The sequence below is a fragment of the Hyperoodon ampullatus genome (genome assembly GCF_949752795.1).
Source record: "Hyperoodon ampullatus genome assembly, chromosome: 8".
Taxonomy (NCBI): domain Eukaryota; kingdom Metazoa; phylum Chordata; class Mammalia; order Artiodactyla; family Ziphiidae; genus Hyperoodon; species Hyperoodon ampullatus.
Window position 1 is genome coordinate 2,149,390 of NC_136921.1, and position 25,979 is coordinate 2,175,368.

At 48.1% G+C, this 25,979-nt stretch overlaps 1 protein-coding gene across 1 annotated transcript in view; it reads left to right on the top strand.

Moving 5' to 3' along the window:
- HDAC4 (histone deacetylase 4) overlaps nucleotides 1–25,979 on the top strand; it is a gene marked incomplete at both ends in the record, with an annotated part of 189,087 nt that overhangs the window by 11,072 nt on the left and 152,036 nt on the right. The window contains 4 exons of the mRNA XM_079709944.1: nucleotides 9,588–9,740; nucleotides 10,592–10,824; nucleotides 10,881–10,944; nucleotides 24,318–24,389. Coding sequence (XP_079566070.1) covers nucleotides 9,588–9,740; nucleotides 10,592–10,824; nucleotides 10,881–10,944; nucleotides 24,318–24,389 — 522 coding nt within the window. The remainder of the gene's footprint in view (nucleotides 1–9,587; nucleotides 9,741–10,591; nucleotides 10,825–10,880; nucleotides 10,945–24,317; nucleotides 24,390–25,979) is intronic.

Genomic DNA, 25,979 nt, shown 5'->3' on the forward strand with positions numbered 1-25,979 from the left:
AGCCCAGACAGTGAACAGACACTGAAGAAAAGTAGCATTTTTATATGTTGGATATGGATTCCCGCAGTGACTCTGGCAGTGTGTGCCAGGTGGTCTGTCTGCAGGGCGAGTTCTCAATCCTTCAGGCTCAGGTGTCTTCACCTAAGCCCCTCCCCGGTCTTGGCTTCCCTGGGGGCTTACGTGTGGCCTTTCATGGGGCACAGAGGCTCCCAGAGCGTCTCAGGAGTGGGTGCACTGACTGACCTGCAGTGGGAGAGCCCCTGCTGGGCCGGATGCTCCTGCTCACCCAAGACACCAGCCCATCCAAGGGATGCTGGGCCAGTTCTGGAAACAGTCCATGTGCCTTAGTGTGTGAGGGCAGGCCCCAGAGTCTTTCTCCTGCACATGTGACTGCTGGGGGTATTCTCGTGTGGCCCCTGCATGCCGCCTGGACCTGGCCGCACCTCTGCTGGGTGTGCCTGGTACTCGGACCTCAGGACCTGGGCTGCACCTAGAAATGTATGTACCATGGGTCGTGGTCAAAGGGTGTTCAAGCTATTGTATTAGAAAGATTAGACTGGCAAGAGTCTTTTAAATGGATTAGGAGAAGGGAAGGATTCAGGCGAGGCCAGGCAGGGTGGGGGGATCATGGTAAATGTCTGAGCAAGGAGGCCCAGAGCCAGAGGAGTGACCCGTCGTCCCCTAGGTCTCCCGAGTCCTTCAGCCTTGTTTCCTTATTTTGTGCACAGAGGTCATCCACAACTTTTGTTAGATTTATTCCTAGCTAGTTGATGCTGTTATATTGGTAACTATTAATAAATTTTATTTTCTATTTTTATGCAGAAATAAAAGATTTTTGTATATTGACCTTTGACTGACCTTGTTGAATTCTAGTAGCATCTGTAAATTCTTTGGAATTTTCTATATGCTGATTGCAAACAATGGCAGTTTTATTTTTCCTTTCCATTTCTTTCTTTCTTTTTTTTTTTATTAGTCTCTGCTTTATAACAAAGTGAATCAGTCATACATATACATCTGTTCCCACATCCCTTCCCTCCTGCGTCTCCCTCCCTCCCACGCTCCCCATCCCACCCCTCCAGGTGGTCACAAAGCACCGAGCCGATCTCCCTGTGCTATGCGGCTGCTTCCCACTATCTATCTACCTTACGTTTGGTACTGTATATATGTCCATGCCTCTCTTTCGCTTTGTCACAGCTTACCCTTCCCCCTCCCCATATCCTCAAGTCCATTCTCAAGTAGGTCTGTGTCTTTATTCCTGTTTTACCCCTAGGTTCTTCATGACACTTTTTTTCTTAAATTCCATATATATGTGTTAGCATACGGTATTTGTCTTTCTCTTTCTGACTTACTTCACTCTGTATGACAGACTCTAGGTCTATCCACCTCATTACAAATAGCTCAGTTTCGTTTCTTTTTATGGCCGAGTAATATTCCATTGTATATATGTGCCACATCTTCTTTATCCATTCATCCGATGATGGACACTTAGGTTGTTTCCAGCTCCGGGCTATTGTGAATAGAGCTGCAATGAACATTTTGGTACATGTCTCTTTTTGAATTATGGTTTTCTCAGGGTATATGCCTAGTAGTGGGATTGCTGGGTCATATGGTAGTTCTATTTGTAGTTTTTTAAGGAACCTCCATACTGTTCTCCATAGTGGCTGTACCAATTCACATTCCCACCAGCAGTGCAAGAGTGTTCCCTTTTCTCCACACCCTCTCCAGCATTTATTGTTTCTAGATTTCTTGATGATGGCCATTCTGACTGGTGTGAGATGATATCTCATTGTAGTTTTGATTTGCATTTCTCTAATGATTAAAGATGTTGAGCATTCTTTCATGTGTTTGTTGGCAGTCTGTATATCTTCTTTGGAGAAATGCCTATTTAAGTCTTCTGCCCATTTTTGGATTGGGTTGTTTGTTTTTTTGTTATTGAGCTGCATGAGCTGCTTATAAATTTTGGAGATTAATCCTTTGTCAGTTGCTTCATTTGCAAATATTTTCTCCCATTCTGAGGGTTGTCTTTTGGTCTTGTTTATGGTTTCCTTTGCTGTGCAAAAGCTTTGAAGTTTCATTAGGTCCCATTTGTTTACCTTTCCATTTCTTATGTCTTTCATTTCTTTTTCCTGCCTCAGTGCATTGGCCAGGAGCACTGGTACTGCTTGCATAGTGGTTGTCCTCCTCTGGTTCTAGACCTCAAAGGAAAACTTTCCTTGTATCACAGTTGACATGATATTGCTGTAGGGTCTTCTTGTTTTTTTCCTAAGGACCCATTATCAAGTCAATGTTGTGCTTTCTGTTCCTAGTCTCCTGTGAGGGTTTTTTTTCCCCCATGAATCTATGTTGAATTTTATCAAATGCTTCTTTTCTCTCTGTTGAGGTGATATAAATTTTCTTCTTTATTTTGTTAATGTGGTTAATTCTACTAATTTTTAAAAACTAAACCAACCCTTCATTTCTGAACTGAATTCACATTGACCAAGATGTAGTATCCTTTCTATACTGCATCTTTTAGTACATTAGTTTGCTAATATTTTATGATGTTTGCTTTTGTGTTAATGAATAAGTTTAACTTATAATTTTTTTTGTCAATTTTTGATATCAAGGTAATGCTGTCTCATGAAAAAAGTTGAGAATTGTTTCCTTTATTTTCTCTGAATGGCTCTGTGTAAGATTGGAAGTATTTCTTTTTTTTTTTTTTAGAAGATGTTGGGGGTAGGAGTTTTTTATTAATTAATTTATTTTTGCTGTGTTGGGTCTTTGTTTCTGTGCGAGGGCTTTCTCTAGTTGTGGCAAGCAGGGGCCACTATTCATCGCGGTATGCGGGCCTCTCACTATCGTAGCCTCTCTTGTTGCGGAGCACAGGCTCCAGACGTGCAGGCTCAGTAGTTGTGGCTCACGGGCCTAGTTGCTCCGCGGCATGTGGGATCCTCCCACACCAGGGCTTGAACCCACGTCCCCTGCATTAGCAGACAGATTCTCAACCACTGCGCCACCAGGGAAGCCCGGAAGTATTTCTTAATTGGAAGCTTGATAGAACTTTTGGGTGAAGTCATCTCTGTCTGGAGTTTTCTTTGTGGGGCAGTTTTAAATTACAGATTATATTTCTTTAAAAGAAATTGGACTATTCAGGTCTTCTGTTTCTTCAGATGTCAGTTTTGGTAAGTTGTGTTTTTCAAGCAATTTTTAATTTTAATCAATATTTGCATAAAGATTTTTATAAGATCCTCCTGTTAACCTTTTTAATATCTGTAGGAGGTATAGCAGAGTTTCTTCGTCTTGGTACTGTTGTCACTTGGGGCAGTTAATTCTTTGTTTGGAGGTGCTGTCCTGTACCTTATAGGATATTTAGCAGCAAGTCTGGAATCTACCCACCAGATGCCAGTAGAATTCCCCTTTCCCGGTTGTGACAATCAAAATCTTTTCTTTTTATCATTCTCACTAGAGATCTTTCTATTCTATTAGTCTTTTTAAAGTACCAGTTTTTTGTTTTGTTAATCCTAAGGGTTTGTATCTCTTTCCTATTTCATTAATTTTTGCTCTTTATTATTTTCTTTCACTTTCCTTGAGTTTGATTTGCTGTTTGTTCATAAACCCTTGGATGGGCCCTAACACAGGCATTTTAAGGCAGTTTTCCTCTCTGCACAGCTTCAGTTCTTCTGGTTGTCGTCTGTGTTGAAACTTGGTCAAATGACCTATTTCGCCTTATCTTGCAACTTGTGTTTTTTGGAGAAAGCATGTTTATCCATCAAATATTGATGCTCAGAGTGTATTTTGTCAAAAACAGATCTCTTCCTATATGAATTAGAGGCAGGCATGAATAGCAGAAGATGTTTAGCGGTGTATCTGGGGAAATTAGTCAATTTGAAATGTAATTAACAACTAAGTTAATTAGTAAAGGAATTGTTAGGAGGTTTAAAGTTATCTGTCCAAAGAGGTATTTTGGAGTTTTAATGGCAAGTTTATGTGAGAGTAGATGTTTCTTTTGAGGGGCATCTGAAGGCAGCAAGGCTCTCCCACTTCTTCCACAGCCCATTCCATGAAGATATTGGTCTAATGAATGTGATTGGTAATATATCTGCATTCCATACAAATGGATGGTAAAATTAGTGTTATTAATGTTTGAGGTCACACTCTTTCCAGGTGCCGTTGGTTGGGTAGAGATCTGGAAGTTGAATATATTTGAAATCTGAAGGATCTCAGGTCAGTTTTTTCATATTATCTGTTTCCTCATTTATAGCATGATTCATCCACACACCCATCCACTCACCCATCCATCCGGTCTCTACCCGTACTGAACTGGTCATTGTTTTAGGGTCGTGGATTAAAAAAAAAAAAACTGTCAACTTTTCATCCCTATTAGGAGCTCTTGATTTTGTGGCAGAGGCAGAAAATTAATTCAGTGATGTTAGGATAGCCATGTTGGCAAGGAGCCTTCCTCATCACCACCCTCATTGCATGAGGAGAATGCAGCGGGTAAGGTCAGCACTTTCCGTGGAGGCCAGCCTTGGTTCTGGGTTGGGTGCTCTGATGGCAGCCTTATGCCACCGAGTTGTTCCTTTCCAACATGTGTTGGTCTTCTGAGTATATTTTCCCAACAAAGGAATTTATCAAAGCCAATCCTAATTTTTTCCTTAGTCAAAACTATTAAAAAGGAAAATCCCACCCACAAAGCCAAACCGTTTGTTCCAGAAGTAAATTCCGGAATTTATTCTTGGATTTGTTTCTCTCTTGCCTTAAAAGTGAAGGTGTCTCCTCAGGATCCGCACCACACTTGCTTGCTTTCTGCACTCTTCAGTACACTTCCTTTTGTGACGAAATCTGTTTCAGACTCTAAAAAAGCAGCTGGAACACACTTGAGTCGCTCAGCACAAACTACAAAGCGATGCCATTGACTGTGCAAAACAGATGCTGTTTGCATTCAAATAAAAGACAAACATAATATTTGCATTAATAGAGAGCCTTTGCAAAAGTATTTGCATAAAGTGGTTTATCCTTTTCCAAGAGCTGGCTACTTTTTACTAATTTCTGAGTGTAGCAAAGGATAAGCAATCTTTTGCTGATTATGTCTCACAAAGAGTTGCTTTTGCACAAGTGTAGCTGATTTCAGAGAAGGGCTCTCCAACATGCAAATATGGTGTCAAGTGGAACACCGCATTGATTGCTGTCAGTCATATTCTTGGTAGCTTTTTGTGTTTAAAGTCGGATTGATGAGCTATTACCTTGTTCTCAGTGCTACTAAACTGCTTCTGCAAAGAGTTTTGTAAAGAATTACTCAAACTGGGCCTTATTTCACTGGTTGCCTCCTCTTTGTAATGAGAAAAAGCCAGACGATTGGTGTGTGGAGTGCTTTGGGACCTAGTCAGTGCAATTTCAAGGATAGCTATAGTTAATTCTTATTTCATTAATGAGGGCTATATGAATAAAGATAAAGAAATCAGAGCAAAGGACAAATGATGGTCTATCAAAGAGAAGGAGAGCCCAGAAATGCATGTTTTAAGTCCTGCATAATTATTCAAAAACAAACTGCAATTTGGCCATGAGTTTCCTACCCTGTTAAAGTGAAGAGGGAACCTTGTTTATTTTTATTTTATTTATTTTTATTTTATTTTATTTATTTTATTTTTAGGATTTTCATCGTTCTTAAGAGGAAACCAACTAGATGTTTTAGGCAGTGGCTTTGAAACCCACATACACAGAGGCACTGAAGCAAAAGTTTGAGGAAACAGTATTACCCATAATGAAAGTAGTCTCAGTAACTATATGATGTTTTGTATTAACTTAGTATTCAGTCCTTATCTGTATTGACTTACATGTTAATAGTGTATTACCTCACCCTTATTCCTAGCATCTTACTCTTTCACTTTGGAAATGGCTTCCTTCTGTCTGAAATAACCCATTAGTTGTTATTTCAGCAATGGTTTCTTCGTGGTAAACGTTCTCAATTTTTGTTTGACAGAAGATGTCTTTTTCTCCCTTTTTCTTGAGTGGTAGTTTAGCTGGGTATAGAACTGTAGGTGACTTGTATTTCACTCGGCAGTTTTAAGGTATTTTATTGTCTTCTGGCTTTTTTGGTCGAAAAGTTAGCTCTCAGTCCAGTGCTGTTTCTTCTGAGGGAATCTGAGAATTATATATAATTCTCTGGACGACTTAAGTCTAGCAAGGTTCAGGAGCCTGAGGTTGTGATTAATTTTGTATATTGTTCAACTCTGTTGAACGCTAGTGGTATCTATGTTTCCCAAAGTGTGAAATTGGTTTTTGCCACAGGTGCCCCTGTTAATTCAGAACATCAACCAAGCAGCCCGGATTTGACCACTATTGTTTTCCAGTTCCTCTTTCCTGCAGTTGAGCTAAACGGTTTGCCCTTCTTTCTAATTGTCTGTGGTTACTTTAATGATCGATCAGTGATAACTGAGTACCCAGCTAATGGTGCTGATTTTCATTACAGATTGCTGTCATGCCTAAGTAGTTGGACATAATCTGTCTATATAGGTATAAGAGCCAAAGAAATTGGTTATAGATTAAGAAAGGCTGCTTTTCTGGGGGTTTTTTTTTGGTGTAATTTCTATAGATTTCCTTCGCCCCACGATTCTACTTATTGTCAGCAAACTAATACGGGCTGGGGGGAGTGTACATGATTTCTCATCTGAGTTGAACTTTGACAGGAAATAACTGTTCTAAGAATCATAATATCTCATGAGAAGATTAAGCTATGTCATCAATTCAGCGTAATATGGAAAGGAGGTAAACGTTGGGGATGGAAATGTGCCTCAAGCTCTCGCTTTACTCTACCTGCTGCGGGTGCTCAGGACGCTCGCTGGGTGGTGTGAGGTGTGGGTGGCTTAGCCAGGTGGAGCCTCTGGCCGCCTAGGCCAGGGGGCTGTTCATCCTGAAACTGAAAGAGGAGGGCAGGGGGCAGGGCACAACCTTTAAAAGAATGACATAGTCATAGGACAAGATAAAAACTGGTTAGAACCAACTAGGTCCAAGATGGCAGAAGATTCAGCTTCCTGTAACCTTGAGCCTCACTATATGCTCATTGTAGTACATCAGCATCTAAATGACACACCCACAGGCTCCATGACCAAAAAAGGCCAAAAAAGCAGATGGTGGCCCAATTCCTGGAAATCCCCGCCCCTTCTCCAAGGTAGTTGGAATAATCCTCCCACTCATTAGCCTGTGAAATTATCCAGCTCATAAAAACTAGCCACCCCATATTTCGGGGCCTCTCGCCTTCTGAGACAGACCACATTCTGCCTATGGAATGTGTCTCTCTCTAAATAAATCCACTTATCTATCACTTAGTCTCTCACTGAATTCTTGCTGCGACAAGACATAAAGAACCTGAGCTTAAGTCCTTAAGTCCTGAGACTACGAGACTACGTGTGTGAGCTCAGTTAAAAGACCGTGGGTTCAAGTCCCAACCTGGGTTGTGCAGTTTCAAAACCAAGGGCAAGCAGAGCATTAACCGGTGATTTGCTGGTAGAGAAGAATCTGGATAGTTCTCTACAAGAGTGAGAGACACAGGGTCAGGGCCCTCCTGACCCTGTCTCTCTCACTCAGACTGGGTTACTCTGCTCTGCATGTCTGTGGTGGGGAGGGAGGAGAGAAATGCTTTGTTTCTACTTTTTTCTTCATTCAAAAATTACTCCGTTGTAGAACAGGCAAGATAAGGGATTGTCGTCTAAAAATTTGGATATATCTGTTCTTAGAACTATGAAGCTTTCAAAATTTGGCAGGTTGTTTAAAACAGCCATTTTTAATACACTGTCAATTGGAAAATAGTCTGCTACTTTCCAATGTGGCCTGGGGCCTCGTCTGTGCTTTGGAGGAGAAGGGGGAGGGGAGGTGGCCTGCACAGGCCCCTGGGCCCGCCCAGGAAGGACTCCACAGGGCACTGGAGCCCTGGGAGCAAAAGCTTCCCTCCCATTCTGCTCTTCCCTTGTGCCTTTTGATTTTCCTCCGTAATTACTGCTGAATGCCCTGGGAACTAACCAGCCTGCTGCCGAGAGAGAGAGGGCAGGAGGGCTCACTCCCGTGGCTGGGGTCTCTGAGGCACAGGCTCCTGTGAGCCGGTGTCAGCTGGGGGCGCTTTACTCAGGGAGCCTCATCGCATCCTGTCTGTCCTGTGAGGTGAAGCCTTTCACCAATTTTACAGATGTGGAAAATGAGGTCAGGTCGTTGGTGTGAGGTCAGGGGCACCCAGGATCAGATCTGGGCTTTGGTGCCTGGTCTCTACACTCACAGCCAGAACCTCGATGGTGCCAGCCACCAGGGTGCCCGGGACTCCCCGGCAATCGCGCAGAAACCACAGGCTGAAAAGAATGCAAAGGACAGAAATCCGTATCCTGTCACTGACATCAGCACAGTTAACATCTCATAGCAAATTGCTGCTCCTGTCAGTACCTCTATTTTTAGAAGGTTAAATAGAACGCGATAGAGTGTAATCAGTGTATTTTTAGAAACTGAAGTTTGTGTTGTATAAAAATGGTTATAAGAGGAATAATGATAAGGGTTAGTTCGTCTTGACTTGGGGGAAGCTGTGCTCTGTAGAGTATATCCATATTGCGTGTAACAAAAATGTAATAGTGATTTCTACAGCTTGTATACCATCTTTTCAGAGGACCCAGGAAAGCTAGTTTTGTTGGAGGAAGGGGTGTGCTGGGGTGTTTTTGCATTAGATAATAATGGTGAAATTCTCTTGCATGCGTGGACACCTTTGGATAACCGGCCACCTCGTGCAATGGGAGCCCGTCCTCTAGGCTACAAGAGGCACGTGCAAGGCGTGGAGCAGGTGACGGTGGGGCTGTGGCTGCACGAACCTGCCTGGGAGACCGGAAGGCTCTCTGCGCATCAGCTAAGATGCTGACAGCTGTGCATCTGCAGGGTGTGATTTGTGTGTCCAGCTCTTGTTTCTATGAAGTTATCTTTTAAAAAGTTAAGACAGTGGATCTAATTTTAAGAACAACGTGCTCTATGTTATTAGGTAGTACAGAAATGAGAGAAAGTGGAGCTTCCTGAGACAGTTCAAAGCTCATGTTGCAGGCCCCCCGCCCTCCACGGTGGCCCCTCAGCCGGCGTCCACTCACCACTGGCGCATCTGTGAGCTCCACGCTCCAGAAGGACCGCGTGCCCGTGAGGAGGTCCATTGCAGGCTCTTCGGCAGCACTTGTCAGCTGAGATGAGATGTGGGGTGCACGGGGGAGGGGTGGAGGGGGTACCATGTGGACGGAGGAAGCCTGTTTCCCAGTCCCAGATCTGGCAGCTCTTCTCCTGGCGCACTCACGAGCCAGTCGTCTGCTGTCTTCCTTTGGCCGTGACCTTGGCAGCAGGGCCTGCCCTAACGTGACAGTCGGGTGTCAGGCCCCTTCCCGTGCAGGGGCACAGAGCAGGGCAGCGTCGGGGAGGAGGCTTCTTTCCCGGCCACCTCAGGGCCGGAGCCCTTGAGATTTTCACTTTTCCTGGTGGAGTGTCACATGTCACCGCTGAGCATGAGCCCCAGAACCATCAGGAAGGACTTCTGGTGTTGCCCCGCCGCGCCTGCAATCCGAGCCCCTTCTGTTCTGTGCCTGATGCTCCTGCCCCAGGGGAGCTCCTGGGGGCTGGCAGTGGGGACAAGCAGCCACCATGCGGAGCTGCCCCGACAGCCCCCGGGAGGGCGGGCGGTTCTTGGGCCACACGACACGAGTGTCTGGTCACATCTGCCCAGTCTCCAATTCACTGTCACCCTGCTGGTTCTGGTGAGGAGGCCCAGGGTCTCTGGAGACCTGGGTGCCGAGGGTGAAATGGTGTTATGAGTTGCACATCTCCTCCGTGGCCCGCGGCCCTTGCGGGCAGGCCTCCTGTCAGCACGGGGCTGCCAGCACCTGAGGCTGGGCCTGGAGCACACTGGGCTCCTGGCGGTGCGCTGGCCAGAGAAATGGAGCTAAGCCAGGGCGGTCCACGTAACCGGAGGCCGTACGTGTGGCCCGGTGGGAAGCGTGCAGCGTCCTCACGGTGGCCGGTGCTCAGGCTGCCCTGGCGGACACCTGCTCGGCCGCAGGGCACGGCCGGGTCTCGTCCTCCAGACGAGGGTTAAGTTCTGAAATGAAGAGCCTCTGTAGGATTGTGTGTTTCAGAAAGGCACGAGAGAAACTAAAACCAGCGAGATCCATGAAACATACTTTCACCGCTGGTATGTATTTTAAGAACCGTTTCCTGACACAAGATTTCTGGGTGGGGTAGGTATCATCTAATATCCAGTTCCTTTTTTATTTCTTTAGCAGCTCAGCTAAAGAACTTAATAGTTCAAAAGGCTGCAGCCCCACCCAAGATGCTGAGAGTCTGGATGGCAGAAATTAGGACAGCAGTAAAGATGCTGTTAAGGACGGGGAACTTACAGACTGGCAAAATGAGTGGAATAAAGCACATGAGAATATTTATTAACTTGAATTTTGAACCACTGACAAATCCTGAACTTCTCTTTTTTTCTGAGAAACTCATAAAGAAAGGAGCACAGCGGGTTTCGAAGTTCTGTTTGCTCTTCAAAGTAGGTCTCTCAGAGCCAGCAAGGCCAGCGGTCTGTGTTCGTCATCTCCCGCCTCTCCCCCAGCAAGCGTGAGCCCACTGCAGTCCCCTCTGTGTCCTTCACGCTCCGAGAGGGGCCTTGCCTTCCAGCCACCCGCCTCCCATCCAGCCGGAAGTCCTGACGGATCACCTTCAAAACAGATCCCCAATCAGACCGTTGCTCCCAGCCCCGTGGCCGCCGTCCTCCTCCAGGCCTCAGGGACAGCCGCCCGGCTCCTCTTCCTGCTGCTGTCTCCTCCTCGGTCCCTCCTGGCCCTGGTCAGTACTCTCTGCCTCCAGGCCGGGGCCCCCCCGACCCTGTCTCTCTCACTCAGACCCGGTTACTTGGCTCTGCTGCCTGGGACCCACCAAGCTTGTTCCACCTCAGGGCCTTTGCACGTGCTGTCCCCATGCCTAGGATGCTCTACCTTGGGATAGTTTACACGGCTCCTTCTCACCTGCCATTCAGGCACTGCTCAGATGTCGCCACCTCCCAAGGACCTATCTGAGGAATAAACCCCATCACATCCTGCTCAGCACATGATCCCACACGATCTGTTTATATGTGTCACCTCCTCTTCACTAGTAGAAGTTTGGGGTGCTGGAACTCGATGTCACTCAAGGCTGCATCCCCTGGAATGAGGACAATCGCTCTGTAACTCGTTCAGTAAAATTTGCTGAATGACTGAATGATGTGATTTGGACCTTGTGGCTTGGTGGGTCAGCGCCTAGAGGCAGAACTTCCTGACCTTGATCAAGACAACCGTCACCATCTCTCTTGCTGACTTTCTTCATCTTTAAAATGCGGACAATAATAGTATTTATGCCCTTCGTTTCCGGGTGAGGACTGACCGAGCTGATGTGAATGAAAGACTTGGACGGGTACCTGACCCCTAATCAGTGCCTGTTACTGGTTAGCTGTTATTTCTAAGTTAGAAGGTAAACTTGACTGATGTTGTTTAGGAAAGCTGGCCAGAACAATGCTTTAGAAACAATGAATTATATCCACACTAAATATTGTCCTAAAGAGAGCTGGGGAGAAAGTCTCTCCACCCAAGGTGCTGTGGCCACCGCACACCATCAGCAGACGTCGGCCGTAGGGACGCGAGGGCCGCGTGTCCCTGGGGCAGCTGCTGCTGTGTCAGTCCGGCCTCTCTCAGTCCCTCTGGGCCCTCCCATTGCATTAAAGGGAAAGGGCAAAGGAGCCCTTTTCGAGACAAAGAACTAGCAGTGCTTTCGAGTCCGACGTGGCCGGGAGGGTGAGCAGGGCCGCAGCTCGGGTGTCCATGTTGCCCGGGCCTCCGGGGCACACTCCCCGCGAACGCTTCCCAGCCACACTGTGAACTTGCCTGCGCGGACTTGTTCCAAGTGGCTGTTTGGGGTTTATTGTTTTGAGTTAGTGACTCATTTCTCGTGAGCTGCTTATTAACATGTACCTCTTTTCCGGCTTCCTGTCACTTAACCACAAACACCTCTCAGCTAATCTTTAATGCTCAGCAGTGTGGAAAGCGTGCGGGGAGCTGGTCAGCCAGCCAGTGGTTTTAATGGCTGACTCACAGTTTCAGGAGGTGCTTTGCCCCATCAGGTGTCTTGCTGTGGGATGAGACGTGCGTTCTTTGTGCAGGCGGGACCGCCCGCTAGCATCACAGAGGGGCAGGTGAGGTGGGAGGGGCACGTTTTGTATCTTTTCCTTTATTTACTTTATTTTATCTACTCCTGTGTCAGTTTACCTCTCCACTGAACACATGAGGAAACTGAGGCTGGGTTGAAACGGCATGATCACTAACGAAGCTTTGCATGTTGGGGAAGCCAGGCCTGTCCGACCCCGAGTCCCCCAGGGCCACACGGCCTCCTTCCCGGCAGAGGTCTGCTCTGTCCGTGAGGGGATGGACTCAGCCGGGAGTTTTGCTCACTAGACTGCTCGGCAGTTAAGAGGTGTTGGTTCAGAAGGTAGGACAGCGGCAGAGAACAGTGGTAGCGGGATTGCCTGTGGATTTTCACAGGCGTGTGGGTTGGTCTGAGTAACCAGAGGCAGCGTGGTTATGGACAAGTGAGCTTCAGAGCTAGTTTTCAGTCTTTGCCGGTAACTATGCTACTTCTTGTCATTACTGACGTGAGCCAGGGGTATCTGTCCAGAAAGCTATTTTGCATCAGCGCAGAGATGCGGGTTCACCGCGTGCTCTTGTGCGGGGCTCCCATGGGACTTCTGTGGTCCATTATTTGTCACACAGAGTCTGAGAAATCTGCACCTTTTGCATCCGAGGTTCTTTCCCCTCCTGCATCTCCAGAGCTCTACCAACAGCTTTGGAATGACTCACTCAGTTATGTCCTCCCCACGGGGCAGATGGACAGCCTCTTCGGAGCAGAGACGGATCTGTTTTCAAAGGCGGGCAAGGACATTTTCTCCTGATTTTCTAAGTCACTTATTAACGGTTGAGCTGGGCCGGGCCACGCGATGGGGACAGCTGAGAGCTGTCAGCTCACTAAGGAGGGGGGAGGAGGGGCAGACCGTCCCTGGAGGACCATCTGAAAGGCAGCTGAGAAACTCCCCTCAGGAAAGGCTGCCCGGGACCAGGGAGAACAGAGCCGGCCTTTGTCTGGCCTCCCAGGGCACGGCGGCCTGGGCTCCGGCGCTGCCCACCCGCGAAGCTGTTTTCTTTCCTCACTCCCTCGCATATCCCTCCCTGGCCCTCGCTCCTTCCCGTGGTGCAGCTCCGAGCTGGACCTGGGACCTGGGGACCGGACAGAGCCCGCTCCGCCCCGGGCAGCTGTGGTCCAGGCCCCTCCTGGTGGCCCGTGGTCACACTCACTGTGTGTCCTTCCTCACTACCAGAGCTTTCCGGTCTGTGGGTGGTATCTCAAATCAGTGAGGGCTGGTCCACCCTCGCCGGGCTGAGTTCTGCCTGACACCAGCTGGAGCCTGTGTCCTGCCCATTGTCACATCTCAGATGCTCAGGACCCATCTGTTGAGTTGAGTGTGAGCTGCGAGGGTTTGCTTGCTTGCTTGCACAGCTAGGGGCTGGTAATAAACTGGAGATTGTTAGGAATGTTATTGAGAGAACTAGTTAGACTGATGAGCTGGCAGATGTGAAGCGAGGACAGATGCTTAGGAACAGGAAGAGTCGGGCTTGTCTTGGCATCTCTCAAAAACTCTTATCATGGGGCCTCCCTGGTGGCGCAGTGGTTGAGAGTCCGCCTGCCGATGCAGGGGATACGGGTTCGTGCCCCGGTCTGGGAGGATCCCATATGCCGCGGAGCGGCTGGGCCCGTGAGCCATGGCTGCTGAGCCTGCGCGTCCGGAGCCTGTGCTCCGCAACGGGAGAGGCCACAACAGTGAGAGGCCCGCATACCACAAAAAAAAAAAAAAAAAAAAAACTCTTATCATGAAAAAATTAAAAAAACAAAGATGAACTGTAGTCCATATAGTGAGATCCCCTGTGGCCATAGAAACCCTGAGCTCTCTGACCAGTCCCACTTCATCAGGTGCCCCCTCTCCAAACTTTATCCCCTGGAGAATTTAAAACAAACCCCATATGCCACAGCATTTTCCCATAAATACTTCAGTGTGTGTTTCTAACAGATACAATCCCATTGTCGCACTCAACAAAATGAATAATAATTCCCAACTGTCATCTTATACCCAAGCTATGTTCCATTTTTGCTCGTTGTCTTTAAACAAGTCTCGGTACTGTCATTTATTCAAATCAGGATGCAAGCCTTGGGGCTGAGTGACGGCTCTGCAGTGTTTACTCTGTAGCAGCTCACCTGCCCGTCCCGAGGAGCTGGGGCTTTTGCCCTTCGATTTTGTCCTTCCACACCTGACTGATCAGAGCCTCCTGGGGCCTTTGAATCTGTTCCTTTAAACACGTATTTCCTATAAACTGGTAGCTGGAGCTAGATTTGATTTCCAGAGGAAGGACAAGAAAACCTCAAAGATCAGCCCTGACCTTTGCAAAGTCTGCCTGATTTTCCTGAAGGAAAAGTATTGCCTAGAGAAAAAGGGTCTAGCTTCCATTTTCATTTTCTCTGATAAATGCACGTAAACTGTATTGGACGTGCCTCAGGAATTCATAACACTTAGCTCATTAAAGTTTAATTCATATTAATGGGCACACACAAGCTTTATTATAGAACTTTGCTATTTTTCCACAGCTTGCATGATGAGGAAAAGAAACATTTAATGGATTGAGATGCTGGCGGCTCTTAGCAGAACTCACAGGGGAGGTGCCCGTCTGGTCCGCCTGAGTGTATGGAGCACCTGAGTGGTGCGGTATGTCAGGCGGGGGCTCTGTTGGATGTGGCTCTGAAGGAGGGTGGAGGATGCCAGAGGGATGGGGGGCCGTTCAGCAAAGGAGGCGGGAAGCAGAGGGGAGGGAGGCCAGGTGCTAGGGGGAGTTTGAGACCCCCTGGGGTGTCAGGGGAAGGGCCCTGGGGGAATGTGAGTATTTTGCTGACCTGATGAATCATTTCCATCTGTGACATTTCAGTGTACTGAGCCCCCTTTTATGATTTAAATGGACAAGAGGGTCAAGCTTTCAGTAGGAGGATTCCACAGGCCCACAGATCAGGTGCAGGGAATGCTGGCCTCACCTGAGCGTCCCGGGACACCCCCGCGAGCTCCGCACAGACTCACATGACGTGGGAAGGCCCGGGGTGGGGGTCAGCGGGCGAGCCTGGTCTGCAGACCCTGCCCTGTGCTCCCATCCTGGCGGCCGGGCCTCCGAGCAGCTGGCTGGTTCTTTCCATCTTCATTCAGGCAGGGTCGGCGCCTTTCACCAGGCGTGAGAACTGCGTACTTTTCCGTCCTTCTTATAAAGGGTAACCGATTTTTAAAAAACTTTTTTTCCATCGAGGGTTTTTTAAATTAATTAATTAATTAGTTTATTGACATCTTTATTGGAGTATAATTGCTTTACAATGGTGTGTTCGTTTCTGCTTTATAACAAAGTGAATCAGCTATACATATACATATATCCCCATATCTCCTCCCTCTCGTGTCTCCCTCCCTCCCTCCCACCCTCCCTGTCCCACCCCTCTAGGTGGTCACAAAGCACCAAGCTGATCTCCCTGTGCTATGAGGCTGCTTCCCACTAGCTATCTATTTCACGTTTGGTAGTGTATATATGCCCATGCCACTCTCTCACTTCGTCCCAGCTTACCCTTCCCCCTCCCTGTGTCCTCAAGTCCATTCTCTAGTAGGTCTGCGTCTTTATTCCTGTCCTGCCCCTAGGTTCTTCAGAACCACTTTTTTTTTTTTTTTTAAGATTCCATATATATGTGTTAGCATATGGTATTTGTTTTTCTCTTTCTGACTTACTTCACTCTGTATGACAGACTCTAGGTCCATCCACCTCACTACAAATAACTCAATTTCGTTTCTTTTTATGGCTGAGTAGTATTCCATTGTATATATGTGCCACTTCTTTATCCATTCATCTGTTGATGGACACTTAGGTTGCTTCCATGTCCTGGCTGTTGTAAATAGAGCTGCAACGAACATTGGGGTACATGACTCTCTTTTATTTTTTTAAATATACATATATATTTTTAAATTTTATTTATTTATTTATTTATTTATTTTTGGCTGTGTTGGGTCTTCATTGCTGCGTGCGGGCTTTCTCTAGTTGCGGCGAGTGGGGGCTACTCTTCGTTGCAGTGCGTGGGCTTCTTACTGCGGTGGCTTCTCTTGTCGCAGAGCACGGGCTCTGGGCGCGCGGGCTTCAGTAGTTGTGGCACGTGGGCTTTAGTAGTTGTGGCTCGCAGGCTCTAGAGAGCAGGCTCAGTAGTTGTGGCACACGGGCTTAGCTGCTCCGCAGCACGTGGGATCTTCCCAGACCAGGGCTCGAACTCATTCCCCTGCATTGGCAGGCGGATTCTTAACCGCTGCACCACCAGGGAAGCCCTACATGACTCTTTTTGGATTACGGTTTTCTCAGGGTATATGCCCCGTAGTGGGATGGCTGGCTCGTATGGTAGTTCTATTTTTAGTTTTTTAAGCAACCTCCATACTGTTCTCCATCAAGTTTTATAGTAGCACACACACAGCAACGCAAATATCCCCACCGCAGGAATTCTGCCCTTTCTCCTTAAGTTAGTGTGTAGGGACCCGGGGCTTCCGTCCTGCAGGATCAGCCCTCGCAGTGGCCCCAAACTGAGGGAGCTCAGCACCTCTGCCCCCCAGCATTGGTCTCCCCAGGCCTGGCCCACGTGCGGCTCCAGATTTGAAAGCCTCCTGCTTCTCGGCTGAGGCTCCGTGTCCAGGAAACGGGGCCACCTCACCCTCCAGACCCTCATCACAGACGTACGGGAGCCTTAAGGATCCAGGCGGCAGAGGGAAAACCCAAACTCAGACATTTGTTAGGGAGGAACCCCCTTTCCTTTGCAGACCTTCTGGCAAGTTCTCTGTAAGATCTGAATTCACAGCCGATCAGAGGGGAGAGGAGACGGGGTGAAGGTGAGGCATACCGTCATTCTTACTGCGAGAAAATAGTCCAGCTTCTCACCAGGCTCCGGGAAGCCCTCAAGATAAGAATTAATTCTCACACAAACCTTCAAGGATGAGTCTGGGAAATGCAGACCGAGGGCCTGGCCTCCCACCCGCCCCCCTGAGCACCAGCTGCAGTTCTGGCTGAGCCCTGCCCCTCTGTATCCAGGCTTCTGCTTCCTCCCTTGGGACCCAAAACTGGGCTGCCCTCTGTCCCCGGTGTCCCCACTACCTCCTTGGGAGCAGGTCCACTCGTACTAACTCCTGAGAAGTCGTGCGGCAAGGAAAGCTCGGGCCCTTTTACAAGCGTGGGCAGTGTGTAGTGGCTTTCTTCCAAAGAATGCCATATGGAAAGAATGCCACAGGTCTTACTGTGGAGAGACCTGATGGACACACCTCTGCCAAGTGATCAAGGTCAGCATCAATGGGATGCGCCATGTTGGTGGGATGTGGTACCACAGGATGGACGTGGCACTTCCCCTCCGTGGTCTCCTTGCTAAACACACAACCCTAGTCCAATCAGGAGCACATCGGACAATCCCAATTGAGGGGCATTCGACAAACAACCTGACCCATACTCCTCAACTACCAAGGTCATCAAAAACAAGGAACGTCTGAAGAAACATCACAGCCCAGAGGAGGCTGAGGGGAGGTGATGACTAAATGTCATGCGGGGTCCTGGGTGGGGTCCTGGGACGGCAAGAGAGCACTAGGGGAAAACCAAGGAAACCTGAGCAAAGTATGGACTTCAGTTAACGACACCCCAGACATACTAATGTAAGATGTTCATCACAGGGGAAACGGGGTGCAGAGTATATGAGGACTCTCTGTACTATTTTTAATTTTTCTGTAAACCCACAGCTGTTCTAAAAGAAAAGACTTGTATAAAAAGAGAGAGGAAAATGGGCTGGAATGAAGACTTTGAGTTATTACTGCTGCCAAATACCGAAGATTCCGTGGCCGCGGGTCTGGAAACAGCTCTGTGAGAAGGATGAGGTGTGTGTGCCCTGCTGTCATATAAAGTGGGTGACAGGCAGCCTTGTCACCCCCATTTCATTTTGGTGACCTACATCAAACAAGCCCCACTAAGCACATTTTAGAATATTAATTTTTCCAGTTCTTTTATGTACCTGACAAAAGAGCAAGTGTGGAACTGAGGCTGAAATGTGTGGCTAGGTCTCCAACTCTTTGGAGTCAAAAGTAGAAAAGATTTCAGGCTGCACTCGAATCCCTTATATCTGTACGACTTTGTTCCTTTCCTTTGCCTCAGAACTCACTGGACGCAACCAAGTCGGTTTATCCCAGGAATGCAGGTTGCTTTGACATGAGAAAAGGAAGTTACCAGATGAAAGGGGAAATTATTTAACAATATGAATCAATACAGAAAAGCTTAATAAAATTAAGCACACATACATGATTTTAAAGTAGTCTTTGCAAAGTAGAAATGGAAAGGACTTTCCTTAACTTAATAAAGTTATCTGTCAGAAACTTACAGCAAGTGTTAGACTTACTCTAGGTGAAGTATTGAAAACAGTCCCAGTAAGATCAGAAACAAGACAGGGGTATCCTCTTTTGCTATTTCTATTCAATAATGTACCATAGATCTGAGCCGTAGAATAAGCCAAGAAAAAGAAATAAAAAGCATCAGGTCTGGAGAGGAAGAACAAACTGTCATTATCATAGGTGACATGATTCTGCATGTAGAAAAGTCAAAATAACTTCAGGTAAGTGATTAGAATGAATATGAGTTTAACCAGATGCTATAGTACCAAGCCAATATATAAAACTTGATTGTATTTCTGTATATCAGCAGAGAGAAATTGAAATTTAAAATACTATCTATAATATTTTACTTAAAACATCAAATGTCTGATAATAAATCTAAAGGTGTTCAAAGATCTCTACACTCAAAATTCTAAAACATTTTTGAGAGAAATGAAATGAAGTGATATTCCATGTTCATGAATTGGGAGACATAATATTGTTAAGATTCTGTTCTCCCCAAATTCTGGATACGATGCAATCCTAGAGTTTCTTTTTTCTTTTTCTCTTCTTCTTGTTCTTCTTTTTTTTTTGTTTTGGTGAAACTTAAGTTGATTCTAAAGTTTATGTAATAAAAACCAATATTGCCCCGGGTGATTCTGCAGAAGGCAGAGATTCTTGCCTGGCCTGGTATTAAGAATTGTTGTAGAGTTATGGCAGTTAGTGTGATTATTGGCACAGGTATGAACAAATTGGCCAAAAGGACAGAGGTTTGGCTTGTAACAGAATTAATGTTGCTGATAGGTAGTGAAAGTAAGGCTTCTTAATAATGGTAATGGGACATTTGGCTGTTCTCATGGGAAAAAACCCACAAAATCCAAAACTCTGCTATATACCATATAAAAAAAAATCAATACCAGAGAGATGAGAGACTTACACATAAGAGGGAAAACCCACAAAACTTTCAGATGACAATATGGTAAAATATCTTTACAACCTCCACGTAAGGAAGAATTTCTTAAACCTGACACAAAAAGCAAAAGCTTTAAAAGAAAGATTGATAAATGCAACCTTAAGGAAGGAAACTATACTCTCTGAAAGGATGTCTGCAACACGTGACTGACAGGCCATTCGTGGTGACAATCTTTAAAGAATTCTCAACCAGTAAGAAAAAGACAAACAACCCAATTTTTAAAAAGGGCAAAAGACTTGACTTCAGAACGCCAATAAACACGTGAAAAGATGCTCTGTGTCATTGGTCCTCAGGGAGGGGCAGACTTCACCTTAATGAAATGCCCATCATCCCCACCAGGGTAGGATGGGATGGGGTGGGAGGGGCAGGGGCTCTTTCCCAGTCGCAGTTCCCCCCTCCTCCCTCCGGCCTCTCCAGCCCCGTCTCTTATCAGGTTTCATGTACCATTTTTATTGGTCCGAGAAACATAATCTCTTACAGGCAGTAAAATGCAGATCCTCTGTAACTCTGTGCATCAGGGAGGGGTTGAGCCCTTCTGCTCAAGGTCTGAAGTTTTGGGTTTATTTTTTCGTCCTGTAGGTTATGGGGGAGTTGTCATAGAAATGGCTTCAGTATCCACGTTATGCAAGCACCTGCTGGTGGCCTGTGCGTGGCCTGACCCACGTGCTCTGTGGGGTGGGGGCCGGGTGGGCAGCTTGCAGGGCTTCACAACGTGGATACAACCTCTCGGTGTGGCTGGGGCCTGGGGCCTCCCTGGGCCTGTGTCTCTGGGACCTGCTTGACTTTTCCAGGTAAGTGATTAGAATGAATATGAGTTTAACCAGATGCTATAGTGCCAAGCCAATATATAAAGCTTGATTGTATTTCTATATATCAGCAGAGAGAAATTGAAATTTAAAATACTATCTATAATGTTTTACTTAAAACATCAAATGTCTGGTAATAAATCTAAAGGCGTTCAAGATCTCTACACTCAAAATTCTAAAACATTTTTGAGAGAAATGAAATGAAGTGATACTCCATGCTCATGGATTGGGAGACATAATATTGTTAATATTGCCACTTACCTCTTCTTCCAGAGAAGATTCTATGAACTCTTTTGCTGTTTTATAGAAATTTTAGAAAACTGAACCTGAAAAGTGGGGAATTACAACTATGATATGCTTTCATAGTTGTAATTTTTCTTTTTCTCCCCCCTTTTCTTGTTTTTTTTTCTGGTGTTTTCCTATCTTTATCGACTTTCTTCCCCCTCTTTCTTTCTTAATCCAGATGAGGGCAAATTCCTAGGGGTTGGGGGGGACTCGGTCTTGGTGACTGGAAGCCCTGGTTGAAGGGCACAGGTCTGGCTGAGTACCAGAGTACAGAGTACAAGGCCCAGTTCAGGCTTGTGTCTGGTCTGGTTGCGACAGAGCCAGGTTCTGGGGTGCTAAGTACATGATCTCACGGACATTCTCAGCCCTGCAGGGCTGCTTTCCCATGTGTAAAGGCGGGGAATAGGCCAGAAGTGTTGGGAGTTAGGTTCCTTTGGCTCCAAAGGCTACGATTCTAGTTAGAGATAGCCCCTGCCCATCACACTGAATTACAGCCAAGTGTTGCTTTTAAGTTGGACCCCATCGTCTCTAAATGGGCCGTGCTGTTTCTGTGCGAGCGTGATCACGTGTCCACTGCCGTCCCACGTGCCACCGTGTGCTTTGTGCTCACTCACGGAAGAGTCACGTGGTGAGGGAGACACGGAGGACCCTCATGCTCCCTACTTCTCTTCTGCATGTGTGCTCCTCCGTCAGCTCCCTGAGCCAAATAAAATGCCACTTGAGGACATGAAGTACAACAGTCCCATCCAGCGAGGTTTCCAAAATTAGACTCAAGTGGAGAGAGATTAGGGCGGAAACCCGCTCGCAGGGGTGTTTCACGGGCCCAGAGGAAACCGTGCTTTGATTCCCTTCTCCTTGTTTCCTTGCATTGCTTTCTTGGCTGCTCTTTGCTCCATGGCTACGTGGTCACGTGCTGGTGGGCGCTTACGTCTGGGCTCTAAGCAGCGTTTCCTGGCCCTTGTAGCCCCTGCCCCTTCAAACGCAGTTTCTCTATCCCTGCTCTGTCCTGGGGTTTTGTCCAGCTGCACAGCCTCAGGTTTGTTTTGTGAGCCCTGTGATACGGAATTGGATGTGTAAGGCCCTCGGTGGTATTTGTCACCAGCTCTGGTCCCCGTGACATGGAGCAACAATGCTGCGTCACATCCGTCCCCACGGCTGACTTTCGTGCCTAAAACTGTCGTGTACGTGCTGAGCAGCCCCTGCCGCTCAGGGCCCTGCTACAGGTGTCCGTGGACTTGGAATATCTTCTCTCCATGTTTAGATCTGAATCCTCCAGGGACTCGAGGGGGCCCTGCACGCCTCCGTGTTCTCAGCCTGGGTCTTCGCCCTGTGATGTCAGGGTCCTCACTGCATGCCCAGGGCCACACACCTGGGCCTGCCAGCCTCGAGCATCCAGACCAGCTAGCGGGAGGCTCCAGGGCCGGGACTGGGAGGCCTGGTGTTACCTTCCCTTCTCTGGGCCTCGTCTCCCGGTGTCCGGTCCCTTCTTGGTTCAGGTTTCTGCCCAGTGCCGTTCTATCTACTGCCTTCTGTGAAAAGACCTCTTCCTTTTTGGCTTCTGTGATCCTCCATTCAGAGTGAGGAACGTGGGGTGTGCTGGGGGCGTCAGGGTGATGGGGTGGGGTCTGCAGAGGCGCAGGGCGAGGGATGGGCACGGGCTGCTGGTGGTGCACCCAGCATCACAGGCTCTCGGTACTTGATGCGTCTTCCGCTTCAGCGTGGCTGAAAGTCGCATGTTATTGGGCATCATCGGGCATGTGGCTTTGGAGCAAGTGGACCTGCAGGGCTTGGGGCAGACGCAAGCAGCTTGATCCAAACTCCAGAGAAGGCCTTCACACAAGCCGGGGTGCGGGCCCAGTGCTACTGCTCCGGCCCTGGAAGGTGGAATTTCCTCATTTGCCAAAAGAGGCAGCTGTGCTGGTTTCTGGGTTTCTAAACTGTGTCTGGTTCTACAACTTTGGCTCAGGTGGAAGCGAACGGTGGACACTGAGGAGGTGACGCTTTGGGGGGGACACGCCAGGTGTGGTGGGACCAGAGAGAATGCCCTGGGCTTGCTCAGACGCAGCTGCAGGGCCGGCAGGATGGCTCTCTAGCACCCCGCTCCTGACCCTGCCCTCAGAAAATGGCAGCTGGACTAGGATTTTCAAAAGCGAGTTTTGGTGTTTCTGAAAGTATTTACTGTGGGATTAGGATTTTTAAAAATATGTTTAGACTTTTCTGAATCTTTTAGTTTTGAAAATGAAATTTTCATTTCACTTATTCACGTTCAGAAAAAAAGGCTTGAAAGTGCTTTCTATCACTGTCTTGAGGCCCCTTTCTGAGGGTCAGTGAAGGGGCTCACAGGACATGGCATTAGACCCGCAGGTCAGCATCAGACCATCTCAGGGCGGGTTGTATGCCTGGAGAGAAGCCTTGGTGCAGACGGTCGGCTGAGCGTTCGGTCCTGGTCTGCTTCTGGGCATGAATGTGGCCCCCAGTCCTCGTCCTGCCTCGGGGAGCATGGACTGTCCTAACCCCACATATGCCCAGTGTCTCGTGTGAGAGCCATTTTGCTACCTTCAAGCTGCCAGAATGGGGGAGGGGTGGCTGGCTGTGGAGAGGAGACCCCAGATCCCAGTGTTTGAGTCCCCGCCGTCGGCTCGGGGGTGGCCGGGCACCGCAGGGGAGCAGCTTGTTTTCCCCGAGGGTGTGGGAACGCAGCTCACAGGCCTCCCCGCTTCCTTGGGAGGGTCTGCAGTTCTCAGGAGACGCTTTGGGATCTCCTCGGGGTCATTGTTCTCGTCCTTGGACTTTGAAACTCTCCAAAGATAGACATGGGTCATGGAACACGGCATTCGAAGGCTGCCTGAGATGCTGTCCATTTGGGGCAAAAAGCAAAGTTTTAGTACAGAGTCAGTAGACCTGCTCTTAAGTGTTTTTGTCATGATTTGCAAGTCAGCCCAAGGGGGCTGATGGCTGCTCTGGGAAACCACTGCTTTCTCCGTAGACCACACGTCAGCGTCAGTAATGACGCGCTTGTCCCTGCGGGCGTTCACACCAGTTGTCAGAAGCTAATTTTACACCAAAAGTGTGATTCCCGGAAGTTTTGCCGGAGTTTCTTTCTTGTATGTCTGAGGGAATGTGGTCTAAAGGCAGCCTGTGCCAGGTGGAGGGGGGGTGTGTGGTTTCGGTGCCATCTTTGCAGTCAGAACACGATCGAAAGGTGGACCTGGAAGAAACGATTCCTTCCATTGTGAGAACATGGCCCAGTATCTTCCTAAAAGCGGGTTTGTTTGTCTTAGTTTCCTGGACTGTCCCACAAGCGGGCAACACCCACGGCTGCTCTCACCACCGGAGCCTACAGGGGCTGTGTCTCTGTGGCCCCCGGGCCACGGGTCCATATCTGGGAAGAGGATGAGTAACTCTTCTGTCTTCATCTTACTGCTTGTGGTCTCTGCAGAAACGCTGAGTGGTATCAGGTGGCTGCTGAAAAGAAGTAAAACCACAGCAGCTCGGCCGGACACCCTCAGACCAGGAATTGGTGTTTGCCATTTTCGAGATGGGGAGGGGTTGGGATGTTCTACAAAGGGTCTTTTATTTTCTGACTCCGCAAATAAAAATGACACCAGTCTCCTTTAAAAGTGAGAAGGACACATGCACTTCCATTGTTTGCAAGGAAGTGCTCCTTGCAGACCAGGAGTGTAAAGTATTTTAATTGAGATGTGAGCAGTTTCTGAAGCCAAATGCTTTCTCTGTCCTCCAGATGGACTTTCTGGCCGAGACCAGCCAGTGGAGCTGCTCAACCCTGCCCGCGTGAACCACATGCCCGGCTCGGGTAAGTCTGCACGCCCAGCGCTGCTGTGCACCAGGCACCACCAAAGGGGTGTTTGGGTCTCCGCTGTCCTGGGGGGCTATGGAGAGAAAGGGGTGGGGTCTCAGGTCCACGGAAGTTGGCTGCTCTTTCCTGGGGTAAAAACAGGCCACTGGTTTTGGAAATGTAGTGGGCTTCGCTTAATGCTTCTTAAGTAAGTGGCACAGACATGCAGGGCCTTTCTGTCTTGAACTCTGATGGGGTGTGTTCTTCCCAAAGGTAAGAACTGCTTGTTTTGGGTCTAACTCCAGGCCCTGAGCTGTATGAGAGTCTGGGGGAAGAGCTCTGAGCTTGAGCGGGGGACACTGCAGGGCAGGTCACACTGGGTCCAGGGCCCCAGGCTCCTCGGGGGAAAGTGAGTCAGTGATGTCTCCTAAGCAGCTTTCCATGTATAACTGATGAAAAAGCATCAGCCGTGATTAGAAATCTCTCATTCCATATATAATATTCCTAAATATCATGCCATAGGCAATGTTTTCCAAATCCATACAGCCGTGGGAGCTTTTTCTTTTTCTTTTTGTACAACACTAACCCTCCATCTACTGTCCTCCAGGATTTCAACTCAGAGCCCGGATGCCGTTCTTCATGGGCTCCTTAGCCTTACTGAGACTAAAACGAGCCTCGTGAAGACCTAGGGTGTATGTAAGGGAACCGTTGTCAGCGTTCCACACATGTTCTTAAGCCAGCATTTTGAGGGCGGCACTGCTGGCCCCTTGCCTTTGCCGTGTCCTGAGGCCTCCGTCTCTGTGGTTTGTGCCCCGTGGCACCTCCTGAACCCCAGCCTTCCTGTCCCCCTCTGCCCTCTCTCTCTGTGGGCAGGACTGGCAGAGACGGGGGGCACATAGATGCCTGCCTCTGCCCCGGCCTCCAGCTGACCCACCCATCGCCTCACCTTCCCTCTTAAAAAGAAATCAAAGCTTGAGGCAGGGCTGGAAGTGTCAAAGAAGAGATTTCTTTCTTTGCATAGAGATTCTCTGAAGCCTGCCAAGGATCATTTTTGGCATCTCCCCAGACGCGAAGCTCGGGTTGTTTGTCTGCGGTGCTCCTAGAAGGTGCCGGCGCTCCTGCAGGGGTGCTCACGCCTCTCCTTCACCCTCCACCCACCCGTGGAGCAGGTTACTTGTTAACCGAGGACGCTGGGGGCAGGGCAGGGGAGAGGGCTTGGAAACAGCAGCCGAAGACGAAGATGCTCTCTTTCTCATTTTGACCCCAGCGAGGGAAACAGTGCTGATTTCCCTTTCTCTTGAGTTCATTTTGCCAGTGCCTTGTGTAGCTTGGGCATTTTCAGACAGTTTCCTGGTGCTCGCCCAGTGTGGGATGGAGGAAGAAGCTTTTCAGTAGCTTGATAGACTGTGAAAAGGTGGTTTCCAAGTGAACCAGAAAGTGGGTGGGCTTCAAGTTAGTTTTCTGGCTTGAGAAGCGCACCCTGCTGGTTGAGACTTCGTATGGGCCTCCCAGCTCCACGCACAGACAGACCATGGACTGCATGGACCATGGACGGAGGGGACCTGGAATCCTGGTGACCCACTGACTGTGTGACTCTAGGCAAGCCGC